General features: G+C 41.0%; 1 protein-coding gene across 2 annotated transcripts in view; it reads right to left on the bottom strand.

Annotated features, from left to right (window-relative positions):
• LOC115232531 (lysosomal-trafficking regulator) overlaps positions 1–14,979 on the bottom strand; it is a 268,514-nt gene that overhangs the window by 100,234 nt on the left and 153,301 nt on the right. For both annotated transcript variants that reach the window (XM_029802457.2, XM_036509015.1), the window contains exon 5: positions 13,712–13,811. In XM_029802457.2, the coding sequence (XP_029658317.1) occupies positions 13,712–13,811 (100 nt within the window). The remainder of the gene's footprint in view (positions 1–13,711; positions 13,812–14,979) is intronic.

The following is a 14,979-nucleotide window of genomic DNA, read 5'->3' as shown; positions in this document are numbered from 1 at the left end:
TAGTTCTACAGGTATGAGCAGCAGTGGTCACAGCGGAGGTAAGAAAGGTAGACTTGGTCAGAGTATGACTACTGTTGTTTCTCTGCACTTATTAATGGTAGTGTGTATTCAACAACAGTGTTTGCAGACAGCATATACATACATATATATGTGTATGTGTGTGTATATATATATATATATATATATATATGTAGGTCCCGGGTTGATCCGGGGTTAACCACAGTAACTAAGGTACTCAATACATAGCAGAGTAAAATTAATTCAGCTTCCTGAAGATTTCTCTTGAATGAAACAGTACTAGTCCTGTAGAAGCTCCTTCTATATAATAAATAAATATATATATATATATATATATATAGGATGGGCTTCTTTCAGTTTCCATCTACCAAATCCACTCACAAGGCTTTGGTTAGCCCGAGGCTACAGTAGAAGACAGCTGCCCTAGGTACCGCGCAGTGGGACTGAACCCAGAACCATGTGGTTGGGAAGCAAGCTTCTTACCACACAGCCATACCTGTGCCTATATATATAACAAAACGGTGAGCTGGCAGAAACGTTAGCACACCGGGCGAAACGCGTAGCTGTATTTCGTCTGCCGTTACGTTCTGAGTTCAAATTCCACTGAGGTCGACTTTGCCTTTCATCCTTTCGGGGTCGATAAATAAAGTACCAGTTACGCACTGGAGTCGATGTAATCGACTTAATCCATTCGTCTGTCTTTGTTCGTCCCCTCTGTGTTTAGCCCCTTGTGGGTAGTAAAGAAATTTATATATATAACAAAACTGTCCAATGAACAGGAACGTGAAACTCTGAGTAACAGTTTTCGTGATATTTTTGCTGCTTTTTAATAAAGTATATACACAAAGGGCTTCTTTCAGTTTCCATCCATCAATCAAATCCACTCACAAGGCTTTGGTCGGCCTGAGGCTATAGTAGAAGACATTTGCCCAAGGTGCCACGCAGTGGGACTGAACCCGGAACCATGTGGTTGGTAAGCAAGCTTCTTACCACCCAGACACTCCTGTGTGTCTTTCTAATATTTTTATCTTTGCTTTGATGGGAAGTTATGCATATGTTGTCTGAGTGGGGTGGCTGATTACATCTAATGTCTTTGGGTGTTGGGAGTAAGAAAAAAGCCAGTGGAGTGTATGACACCTAGTTCATACCTTGCTAATTAAAATGGGTTCGGCGTTGCTGTTGCTGTTGTTGCTGTGGGTGGGGGCTGAAGGGAGATGTAAGTTTGATGATATCTGGGTATGAGATAATCTTTGTTTTTTTTTTTTGTTTTTTTATGAGGTGTGAGGCAGTTGTGGAGGTGTCGGTGAAAGACAATGACTGCTCTGCCACAGCACTATCATGCTACTATTAACACTAGTAGCATCCCTACCACCTATACTACAACCACCACCACCACCACCACATGTGTCATGCTGCTTAATTACTATCCAAACTCACCAAGACAAATTAGAACAACACACACACAAATTCTGTCTGTTTATGCAGTTGTTGCACCACCTAATCTAGACTATATATATGTATATATACATATATATATGTATATATACATATATATATGTGTATATATATATGTATATATACATATGTATGTATATATATATATGTATATATATATATGTGTGTGTGTGTGTATAAAGGTGTAGCGTTTGTAAGAGTATAGATTGAATTGATATATCGGTTCCATTCTAGCAAAAACTGTCTGATGAACGGCAACGAGAAACTCAGAGTAACAGATTTTGTTGAATTTTCTGCTGCTTAAAATAAAGTGTATATATATATATATATATATATAATATATATATATATATATATATATATATGTATGTGTATATATATGCTATGTCAAGTCGTTCTTATGTGCTCCTGCTAACATATAAACCAGTACAACTTGTCACATGATCAGGCTGTCGGTGACTGAACAGGAAACTCCAGCAAGCTTGCTCGTTAAGGAGGGCCATTAATAGAGACCCTGTAGGACAAAAGAAGCAAGACTTGACAAAGGGCAGAAGAGCTCAAGAAGGTCAACAGTCATAGAATATTATGTAAGAAACAAAAAGGTAAGAAAGGGAGATGGCTACCTTAAATGCAGAAAGATTAACAATGAAAGCAAGTTACAAGGGTGAGAGGGTGACTCGGGGGAAAATTACCTGAATAGGGGCCTCATGAGTTATGTTTTTGTATTCAGTGATTGAAAGCAGCACTGGATTAACCATTAAGCAAAATAAGCATGTGTTTAGGGTGTGAAGGGAAGGAAGAGGCACCACAGATATGGTAATTGGTTTATGGCACAAAAGAAATCACTTTAAACTTGCTAAAATAATATTCAGAGTGCCTGAAGATTATTTTTGAGGATCTGATCAAAGACTTTGCAATTCAAAAAAGTAGGAGGAAACGTTTACTCTTTTACTCTTTTACTTGTTTCAGTCATTTGACTGCGGCCATGCTGGAGCACCGCCTTTAGTCAAGCAAATCGACCCTGGGACTTATTCTTTGTAAGCCCAGTACTTATTCTATCGGTCTCTTTTGCCGAACCGCTAAGTTACGGGGACGTAAACACACCAGCATCGGTTGTCAAGCAATGCTAGGGGGACAAACACAGACACACAAACATACACACACATACATATATATATACATATATACGACAGGCTTCTTTCAGTTTCCGTCTACCAAATCTACTCACAAGGCATTGGTCGGCCCGAGGCTATAGCAGAAGACACTTTCACAAGATGCCACGCAGTGGAACTGAACCCGGAACCATGTGGTTGTTAAGCAAGCTACTTACCACACAGCCACTCCTGTGCCTATCTAAATAAAGTGGAAGTAGACAAAAATAAACATTAGTTTCCCTCTTACTGTTTTGTTTCGTTTTGAGAAATACAAATTTATTCTATGGTTTGTTATTGTTTATATTTTGAATTACATAATCTTTTATGGGGACACCAAAATCTTTTAAGTGCTTAGGGCCTCAATGGGACTTAATCCAGCCCTGATTGAAAGGATGAATAAAATGACCAACTCAAGAAGCAGGGTTGGGTGTGGAAACCAACCATACTGTGATTACTGAACCATGTCGAGGGATGACTACGCTGATGATGTTATCTGCTGGAGGTTTGGAGACTGAGCACTACAAGGCACCAAACCACTCATAAAGCTTTGGTCAGCCCAGGGTTACAGTAGAAGTCACTAACCCAAGGTGCCGCACAGTAAGATTGAACCCAGAACCATGTGGCTCAGAAGCAAGCTTCTTAACCCACACAGCCACAGAAACCCATGACTAAATTCATCCACGCAATCCCAACCCTCAGGGTATTCCACCACCCCCACCAACACCCACCTGAACAGAACCCCCCCTCCCCCCCCGGGAGCGGTGGGGGGGGGCTAATAAAAGTAAGACTGTCAAGTAAGTGAGAAGTCACATATGTAACATGCCTTTGTCTGATGTTCAAGCTGCCCCCCCCGCCTACACCCACCTGCTCTCCATCCTCACCTAGCAACAGCATGTGATGCAAGCAGAAGAATGAGACACATAGCTCAACAGATATGTGTGTGTGTGTGTGTGTGTGTGTGTGTGTATATGTGTATATATATATATATATATATATATTAATAAATGTGTGTGTGTGTATATATATGTATATGCATGTGTGTATATATATATATATAAATGTATATATATAAATGTATATACATATATATATATACACACACACACATATATATACATGTATATATATATATATGTGTGTGTGTGTGTGTGTTTGTATATACATTATATAACTCCCCTCCCATAACACTTCATGTCACGGCATGAAGTGGTGAATACTTTCACAAACAATGACTATTGTTACCATTGTTATTATTATTATTACTGTAATAATAATAATAATAATAATGATAATAATAATAATAATTATTATTATTATTATAGTTCTTATTAAGGCAGTGGAGCTGGCAGAACCGTTAGCATGCTGGGCAAAATGCCTAGCAGCATTTTCTCCGTCTTTTTGTTCTGAGTTCAAATTCCATCAAGGTTGACTTTGGCTTTTGTCCTTTTGGGGTCGATTAAATAAATACCAGTTATGCATTGGGGTCAATGTAGTCCCCTCCCACAAGCTACCCTTGTGGCAAAAATTTGCAACCCAACTGGCTCCTGTGCCTGCAGCATATAAAAAGCACCATCCAAACGTGGCCAATGCCAGTGCCACCTGACAGGCTCCTGTGCTGGTGGCACATAAAAAGCAGCCACTACACTCTTGGAGTGGTTGGCGTTAGGAAGGGCATCCAGCTGTAGAAACATTGCCAGATCAGATTGGAGGTTGGTGTGGCCTTTTGGTTTGCCAGTCCTCAGTCAAACCATCTAACCCATGCTAGCATAGAAAATGGACGTTAAATGATGATGATGATGACGATGATGGAAGGTCAAGCTGACCTACTAAATTGGCTTGCAACAAGCAAAGACAAGTTTGATAGCCAAGAATGAAAACATTAAATTGAATTTGGCAGAAAAACTAAAGACCCGTTGCCTGGTTAAGCACTGGTATTTGTATAAACTTTTACAGAAGCTGTTTAGATTTAGTAGAGATAGGACAGGGGTGTGGTGTAGTGTGGTGTGGTGGATTCAGACACTTTACAAATTTTGTGATTATAGGATTCAATTACAAAAAAAGCATTAGGCCATTCCTTCATTACCATTTAACATCCAGTTCCTTCCATGTTGGAATGGGTTGGATGGTTCAACAGGATTTGAGAAGTTCAAACACGGCACCGGAGGCACATGGTCTAGTGGTTAGAGCAGCGGACTTGTGGTCAAGGGATCATAGGTTCGAATCTCAGACCAGGCGATGTGTGTGTGTTTATGAGCGAAATACCTAAGCTCCATGCGGCTCCGGCAGAAGGTAATGGCGATTTCTGCTGACTCTTTCGCCACAACTTTCTCTCACTCTTTCCTCCTGCATCTCGCAGCTCACCTGCGATGGACCGGCGTCCCATCGAGGTGGGGAACCTATACGCCAAGGAAACCGGGAAACCAGCCCTTGTGAGCCAGGCGTAGCTCGACAAGGAACAAACAACAAACACTGCACTGATCTTCTTAACACCAAGCTCTTTGCAGAGTGTACTGGGGCTTTTTGTTTTTTCATAGCACCAGCACTAGTGAGGTTGCCACGAAGACTGCAAAAGTAAGATCCCCAGTGACCAGTGTGGTCAATGTACTGGATCCACAGTGGTGGATTCAAACATTCTCTGTCTACTGGATCCACAGTGATCCAGTAGATAGGAAGGCTGCTTCATGCTAGGAGGTGAGGGGCTAAGATATAAGAGAAGGGGCCAGAACAGAAAAAGGGTCTTGATGTAGAGCAGTTACATGGCTACTCACAATGTAAAAGAAAGGGTGGGAGCGACCAGGGTGGAGATAGGAAAAAGAGATCAAAAATAGTGGTTACAGGGTAGGGTGCCAAGTGGACCCTTCAGGTACAAGGGGAGTAAAAGTGAATGGAGATTGGAGAATAGAGAACGCAGGTAAATAAATGTAAGAAGAGTAGTTAGATGTGACTTTAAAAAAAAAGTATTCTTCTTACAACCAGAAAATATCACAGAAAACACATTTACTGCAGCAGTTGTGGTGCCAACCTTTGGGATAAATGGCTGGATCACTGAGGGAATATTCTATATTTATATTAAAAGATCCTGATATCTACTAGAAATTTCCATGGAAATAAGGATAGCAACAGGCTTTATCTTCTACGAAATGACAAGGAAAGAAGCTTAAGTTAATCCTAACAGCTTTAGAGCTTTGTATAGCATCACTTAGAGAGCATTTGTTAAAGCCAGCAGAAAACCAAATGCATTGACCAGGTACTCAAAAGTGAGAGACCAATATTGATCATTTAGCATTCAAACCAGCCATATTAGGCCCAGATATTCCACTAGAACATGTTCAAATGGGTCAGGGTCAGCCTCTGACACCTACCATACAATGTATGGAAAAATAGAGACCACCTTCCTCTGTGGGATGAAGTTAAAATAATAGACAGAGAACACCACTGGAAAATATAAAAACTAGGCGGTACTGTCATCGGCCACGTAAGAAATTTTGATTGTGACAGGTTTAAATAACTTTTCAACAAAAGACAGAGCAAAGCCTTTAAACCCAGAAAATATGACCCCAAAGATGTTGGTCATGTCACAAATATGTAGAAAATATTCTATGATCAGCAGCTGCTCAGACATGTCATCAGTTTATTACATTCCAACACAACATGGTGTTGTTGCTAAAAGAAAGGATTACGTCATTGCAGAAGGAACTGCTCTGTGATGAATCCTGTTATTTTACCATTTACTTCAGTCATTGGACTGTGGTCATGCTGGAGCACCACCTTCAAAGATTTGGGTCAAATAAATCGACCCCAGTGCTCATTTAAAAATTTTTTTCTTTTGAAGTTTGCTTCCCAACCACATGGTTCCAGGTTCAGTCCCACTGCGTTGCACCTTGAGCAAGTGTCTTCTGCTACAGCCTTGGGCTGACCAAAGCCTTGTGAGTGGATTTGGTAGATGGAAACTGAAAGAAGCCCATTATATGTGTTGTGTGTGTGTGTGTGTGTGTGTGTAACTCCCTACCATCCCTTGACAACCGATGTTGGTGTGTTTATGTCCCTTGTAACTTAGCAGTTCAGCAAAAGGGACCAATAGAATACATACTAGGCTTACAAAGAATAAGTGCTGGTGTTGAATGGTTCAAGTAAAGGCAGTGCTCCAGCATGGCTGCAGTCAAATGACTGAAACAAGTAAAAGAATAAAAGAATAAAGTCTGATACATATTCTCTTGGTGTCTTTTGCTGAACTGCTAAGTAGCAGTGGATGCAAACAAACCAGTACTGGTTGTCAAGTAGTGGGAGATCAAACACAGATACAAAGACACACACACACACACACATATATACACAACGGGCTTCCATACAGTTTGTGTGCCCCAAATTCACTCACGAAGCATTGGTCATCCCCAGACCTATAGCGGAAGGCACTTTCCCAAGATGCTGTGTGGTGAGACTGAACCTGAAACCACACGGTTGCAAAGCAATCTCCTTGACCACACAGCCAGGTCTGCGTTCCTCATGTTTAGTTTGTCCGTTGATTCCATCAGAAGAAATATGGATTTCAAATTTTGAGACAAGGCCAGCAATTTTTCATGAGGTGGGGGGGGGGTTTAAGGCAATTACATCGACCCCCCCCACTATTCAATGGGTACTTGTTTCATCAATCCCAAAAGGATGAAAGGTAAAGTCTACCTTGGCTAACATTTCTACCAGCTTTCTATCTTTGATTCCAGCATAAGAAATATTAGTAGAACATTCCAATCATCATCATCATCATTGTCATCATCGTTTAATGTCCGCTTTCCATGCTGGCATGGGTTGGATGGTTTGACTGGGGTCTGGTGAGCCAGAAGGCTGCACCAGGCTCCAATCCAATCTGGCAATGTTTCTACAGCTGGATGCCTTTCCTAATGCCAACCACCCTGAGAGTGTAGTGGGTGCTTTTTACGTGCCACCGGCATGAGGGCCAGTCAACCGGCACTGCCGTTAACCACGCTCAAATGGTGCTTCTTACATGCCATAGGAACGAGTACTGATCAGGCGGTACTGTCATTGGTCATGACCACGACTTCACTTGCCTCAATAGGTCTTCGCAAGCACAGTTTATTGCCCAATGATTGAAGGGTGCTCTTAAATGAGCCGCTTATGCTACACTGGCATAGGCCACGGTTACGGTCTCACTTGGCTTGCTGGGTCTTCTCAAGCACAGCACATCTCCAAAATAATAAACCACCATGTGTGTAAGGAACAGTGAAAATTAAAACAATGACAAATATATTCATCGTTAATGAATTCTTTTATTAATTCAAATGGTGGATATGCTAATTGCTGTTGTATTTTATCATTGGAAGACGATATTTTTCTTTCAGACAATGTGTCTGTAACACAATTCATTGAAGTAAAGGGGCTTTGAGACATTGCAGTCCTTCAGCCAATGGTACCCTCAAATCAATGAATCTAAACAAAAATTCTAGCTCTTGTTTACAGAATTCAACAAATGAATTATTGACTGATGCATGCAAATGTCTGCCAAACTGATAATAAATAATGTACATGGGGGAACAGTGAAAATCAAAATGATGACATCCATAATTATTCTGAATACATTCTAGCAGAATCAAGAGTGAGTATGCCATTGCTGTTGTGTTTTCCCCCCTTATTTCAATAAATCAAGTGTGACATGAACACACATTGTCTGAAAGGAGAAGTTGTTATCATCATCATCATCCCCATTTAATACCCACTAATACTATGACCCGGCGACACCGGGTCATAGTGCTAGTGCATGCATATACAGCTGCGTGCGTGCGCACATACACGCGAATACTGTCCAAATCTCTGACCAATCACATACAGCTAGCTGGCATTCAATTGGCATATCAAGTTTCGGGAATTTTGATTGGGTTTTGGATAGAAAATTCACAAAAACGTGCTAGCGCGGAAAACGGACGTATGATGATGATGATGATGATCACTTCTATTGATTTTTTAATGGCTTTGTGGGGTGACTGGGGAAATGTAAAGATGTGCACGACCACCCTTGGATGGTTTTGAATGACCATAGAAAGTGCGAGCCCTCTAACTGAAAAATTGTGGATTTGTATAAAGGACACACACACACACAGACATTTTGCCGTTTATATATATTGAGACGTTCCATGCTGGCAGAGATTGGACAGTTTGAGGGGATCCAACAGACCCAAGGACTGCATCATACTCCACAGCCTACTTTGGTAGGTTTTCTATGGCTGGATGCCCTTCCTAATGTCAACCATTTCACAGCATGGACTGGGTTCTTTTTTCATGGCACCAGCATTACTTAGGTTGTCACGCAACTTGTAAAACTACAAACCCCCAAGAGAGGTGGGTTTTATGCTAGGAAATGAAGGGCTAAAGTATGAGAGAAGGGGCCTGAGAAAAACAGGTTTCTTGCTGTAGAGGGGCTACAGGGCTACTCACATTTTCAAAGAGAGAGCAGAGAATGATAGGGGTGGAGTAGGGAAGAGGTAAAAATAGTTATTTAAAGGTGTCTGTATGGGCCCCTCAAGGTACAAGGTAAATAGGCGTTGGGTAGGGTGGGGGAATATGAACAGGGAATGTGGGTGATGGAAGTTGCAAGAGTGTATAAAAGAATAAGGGATGAGGAATGGATGGAGGGGGTGAATATAATGAATAAAGAAGAAAATGTTGAGTGGATCATAAGTGGAGAGGATGTAGGGAAGAGTAGGTGACAACTGTAGGGGTTTGATAGGGTAAAGGGGTGGAAGTAGTGAATGGTGAAAAGGGGTGGAGAGTGACTAACAATGCATAGGGGTGAGGGGTAAAAGAATAACAATGATAAGGGAGGGATGAGAGGAAGAGAGAGATGAGAAGATGTTGTGTAGGCTGCGAGGGTGTGGAGGAAAGAGAGGTAGGTAGGCGTAGGGCATGGATGGGAGGGGGTGAGATGTATAGTGGTGGAGAAGATGTGATGATCTGGTGGCTTAGATCTGGGGGAGACAAAATACAATGGGATTACCATATTCATGTTTGAATTTTCTGGAATGTATTAAGAATGGAGAGACCAAGTGATTGTTGTATACCAAAGATAACTTCCACTAAACACAAAAACAACAGGTCAGATACAATCGTTTGGAACGGAAAACAAAGGCTGAACCATTATGGAAGACCTACGGATGTAAACACTTCTTCCAAACACAGTGAAAACAAGAATATTTACGAACAATTGCTTCAAAACCAGCAGCTCCTCTACCCTGATCATAAATTCATATTTATACCAATAATTATAGGGATGGTGATGTTAGGAAATGTCTAAATGACAACCTGCAAATGCAAGGATTTTCAGCCAAACAAACAGAGCAGCTAACATCCTCCCTCGTTTCACTCTTTTATGCTCAACAATAAAAGCATACAAAGCCTAGATTTAACAATTGCCAGCAAAGGGGCTTTGTTTCTTTGTTAGAAAGTAAGCCATTACTTCTAGGATGACAAACGCACACACACACATAATTGCTGCGAAGTACTCCAGATCATAGCTACAGATTTATTAACCAACACTAACAACATGGGCAAACAAGGTGTGTGTGCATGTGGGTGTATGTATGTATATTCTTTTACTGGTTTCAGTCATTTGACTGCGGCCATGCTAGAGCACCACCTTTTAGTTGAGCAAATCGACCCCAGGACTTATTCTTTGTAAGCCTAGTACTTATTCTATCGGTCTCTTTTTGCCGAACCACTAAGTTACGGGGACGTAAACACACCAGCATCGGTTGTCAAGCGATGCTGGGGGGGCAAACACAGACACAAACATACACACACACACACACACATATATAAATATATACGATGGGCTTCTTTCAGTTTCCGTCTACCAAATCCACTCACAAGGCTTTAGTCAGCCTGAGGATATAGTAGAAGGCACTTGCCCAAGGTGCCACACAGTGGGAATGAACCTGGAACCAGATCAGATTGGAGCCTGGTGCAGCCTCCTGGCTCGCCAGTCCCCAGTCAAACCGTCCAACATATGCCAGCAAGGAAAGCAGATGTTAAACGATGATGATGATGATGATATATATAAAATCATCAGCATTTTAATGTCTACTTTCCCATGTTTGCATAATTCAGATGAGATCATGCTGGAGCAGAGTTTTCTACAACTAATTGCCAACCCCCACCCCACTTGTTTATACACACACACACGTATATAATGAAGTCTACAGATAATAACGATGATGATGCTGATGATGATGATTTCTTTGAACACCAATAAGATGACTGAAGTTTTCAAAGATATCCGGTAAATTTGATGTATTTTTGATAGTTCTCATTAAAACTATATTTATGAGTTTCCAAAGAAGACTTCAAGCTGAGAATAATAAAACCCCAGCCTCCGACACACTGGTCTGTGTATGTGCATCTCTATGATGTTTGAAATATTGGTGAAAGAAGAAAAACCATTTCTTCAAAGTGTCACATTCTGAGAAACTAGCACGAAATACTTTGCTTTGATTTCCAATGTTTGATCAGGAGGAACTGGCTGTGCTACGTGCTTCTGAAGGCCCTCCAAGACCTGTTGAGACTGGCATGGCTCAAGTGCATTTTCAACATTTGCAAGTCAGCTACTACAGGGGAAGTGATGGAGTTCCAGGGGTTGACATTCAGGGAAGATCAGGGACCTGAAGGGTGAATGTAATAGGGGGGAGTTGAGGATATTATGAGTGGAGATGATGTAAGACCAGCCAAGCTCAGTGGATCAGGTGGTACTGTGTAGGAGTAGAAAGAGGAGAAGACAACACATCTGTGGAATGATGTGTGTTGATGATAGGGACTCCATACAAATCAGTGGGTGGCCTTTGAGAAGGGATGGAGTCTAGGATGGGTTGAACACAAGAGGTATATGTGTAGCCTAATGATAAGGGTATTGCACTCATGATCACAAGATTGTAGTTTTAATTTCAGGACCAGTTCATCAGTATCATAATTTTTTAACGCCCGTTTTCCATGCTAGCATGGGTTGGACGGTTCGACTGGGGTCTGGGAAGCCAGAAGGCTGTGCCAGGCTCAGTCTGATCTGGCAGTGTTTCTACAGCTGGATGCCCTTCCTAACGCCAACCACTCAGAGTATCGTGGGTGCCTTTTATGTGCCACCAGCACAGGAGCCAGTCGGGCGCACTGTCATTGACCACATTTGGATGGTGCTTTTTACGTGCCACCGGTATGGGGAGCCAGTCAAGCAGCACTGGGAATGACCCACACATGAATAGTGCTTATTGCATGCCACCAGCACGGGGAGCCAGTCAGGTGGCACTGGCATCAACCACAACTACAATTTCCATTTGATTGTGATTTGATTTGACTTTTGATTTTACTTGACTCAATAGGTCTCCTTAAGCACGGTTTGTTGCCCGACAATTCAAAGGTACTTTTTAAATGGGCTGGTTATGCGACACTGGTGTAGGTTAGAGCTGTGATCTCACTTTACTTGCCGGGTCTTCTCAATTACAGCATATCTCCAGAGGCCTCAGTCCTTCGTCATTGCCTCTGTGAAGCCCAATGTTCGAAGGTCATGCTTCACTACCACCACCACCACCACCTCATTCGTTTCACATTACTGGAGTAAATATAACAAACTAAATAAATATAACAAGACATATTCTAAGGAAACTGAAAGTTGGTTTCATTGGTCAGCTTCAGACCCTTCCCCCCCCCTTGAGGCATGACTGACATAAAAGCAATTTATACAGAACATTGGAAAGGAAATAAATTATAGTCGTTTCCATAGAAATATGTACAAACGAACAAATGTAGTCGCCAATTAGATGTTGTAATCCAGGTGTATTATTTAGCTGTCATAAAATGGACAGATCAAATGCTGCCCACGAGAATACATCAGATTAGAAGTACTTGCAACATTATAAGACAAGCATGAGACAGCGGGACCCAGAATCATTGGGATGCCACGCCAAACGCTTAGGGCCATTCCAGCCGTTTTTACATTCTGAGTTCAAATTCCACCAACATCAAATTTACCTTTCATTACTTGCCAGGTTTTCTCAATTACAGCATACCTCCAGAGGTCCCAGTCTTTCATCATTGCATCTGTGAGGCCCAACATTCAAAGTTCATTCTTCACCACCTACCACCTCATTCGTTTCACATTGCTATAGTCCACTCAGCTGTAAAGGAGTAACTCTGTGATGGACTGGAGTCACACTCGGAGTGGAGTGTTGTATGTGAGTGGGTGAATATGTTTGTGTTCCCTTGTCTGAACATTGCTTCAGTGTTGTAAATGAGAGTCGTTCATTTCCAATATTCTTCAAAATGAAGGAGACAAGCTAGCAGAACTGTTAGCCCACCAGGCAAAACGCTTAGTGGCATTTTTATCCACCCTTAAGTTTTGAGTTCAGATTCTACCAAGATCAACTTTAACATTCATCCTTTTGGCAGGGGGTGGGGATCAATAAAATAAGTACCAGCTGAACACTGAGGTCAATGTAACTGACTTACCCAACTCCCCTGAAATTGCTGGCCTTGTGCCAAAATTTGAAACTGATATTCTGCAAAAACATGGCACGAGGAAACATTACTTCGCTTGGAAACAGATAAAGGTTGAAGACAGGAAAGGCATCCAACCATAGAAAATATGCTTCAATAAACTCCATCCAAATAATGCATTTTATCATGATGATGATGATGATGATGAAATGATAATCCAAGTGTTGTGTTTGGCATTTATTAAATTTACGCAAAATTGACCTTCAAATTAGCCCTTTGCCTGTCCAGAGTATTTCCATATGTTTGTCCTAAATGTCCAAGCGTGTTTTCATACATTTAGTTAGATCCTGTTTCATACATTCCCTGTAATATAAAGCTTTCTTTTCATAAGTCCCAAGTTGTTCTGGTGATTTAGAAAACATCAGTAATGTGTAGCATAAACAATGCATGGACACCAGGGAAATAGGTCCTGTCCCCTTTATCACTCGTGATGCCCTGGACAAAGTGTTAATCCACGCAGTTTTTATGGCTACCACATAAAAATGGTGAAATTCCATGATGTGGCTTTAATAAGAAAAGTAACCAAAGAGTGTTATGCTTACCAGTTTCTGTAAGTAATGATTCGCTCGAAGAATTGAATTTCAGACACCATGATACTAAAGAGAGTAATAAATTTGTAAAGTTCCGGCCATTTGACAGATCCTGGGAAAAAAGAAGAAAAAAAAAAACAATAAAAGAAAATTGACAAATGTTTATTATGATAGGTGCAGGAATGGCTGTATGGTTAAGAAGTTTGCATTGTAACCAAGTGGTTCCAGGTTCAGTCCTACGGTGCAGAACCTTGGACAAGTGTTTACTATATCCCTGAGCCAATCATGGTCTTGCAGGCAAATTTGGAAGCTATCATGTGTGTGTGTTTGTGTGTGTGTTCCTCACCCTTGCTTGACAGCCAGTGTTAGTTTGTTTGCATCCCCATAATTTAGCTGTTTGGTGAAAAGAGAATAAGCACCAGATTTCAAACTAAACGCTGGGGTTGATTTGTTTGACTAAACCCTTCAAGGCAATGCCCCAGCATGGCCCCAGTCAAATGACTGAAATAAGTGAAAGAATGAAAGAAGAAAACCAAAAAAACAAAATAAATATAACAAACTAAATAAATATAACAAGACATATTCTAAGGAAACTGAAAGTTGGTTTCATTGGTCAGCTTCAGACCCTTCCCCCCCCCCTTGAGGCATGACTGACATAAAAGCAATTTATACAGAACATTGGAAAGGAAATAAATTATAGTCGTTTCCATAGAAATATGTACAAACGAACAAATGTAGTCGCCAATTAGATGTTGTAATCCAGGTGTATTATTTAGCTGTCATAAAATGGACAGATCAAATGCTGCCCACGAGAATACATCAGATTAGAAATACTTGCAACATTATAAGACAAGCATGAGACAGCGAGACCCAGAATCATTGGCATGCCAGGCCAAACGCTTAGGGCCATTCCAGCCGTTTTTACATTCTGAGTTCAAATTCCACCAACATCAAATTTACCTTTCATTCTTTCGGGTTCAATAAAATAAGTACCAATGTGTATTGAGAATTGATGTAATCAACTGACCTGCTCCACTTAACCCTTTTGTGACCAACCCGGCTGAAACTGCCTCTGGCTCTGAGTACAAATGCCTTGTTTTCATAAGTTTTGAATAAAAATCTTCCACTAACCTTAGTCACAATTTATGTTCCTAACACCAGCTTAATGATAACTAAGTTGTTTTACTAAATTCTTTGTTATATATAAAATAATTGAAAGAAACACAGAGAACCTCAAAATAAATACACTAACGAAAGCGTTAAATTGCTGGCCTTGTATC

The sequence above is a fragment of the Octopus sinensis genome, linkage group LG1, assembly GCF_006345805.1.
Source record: "Octopus sinensis linkage group LG1, ASM634580v1, whole genome shotgun sequence".
Taxonomy (NCBI): Eukaryota; Metazoa; Mollusca; class Cephalopoda; order Octopoda; family Octopodidae; genus Octopus; species Octopus sinensis.
The sequence above is the reverse complement of the archived record's forward strand: the minus strand, read 5'-3'. Positions and strand labels throughout refer to the sequence as shown.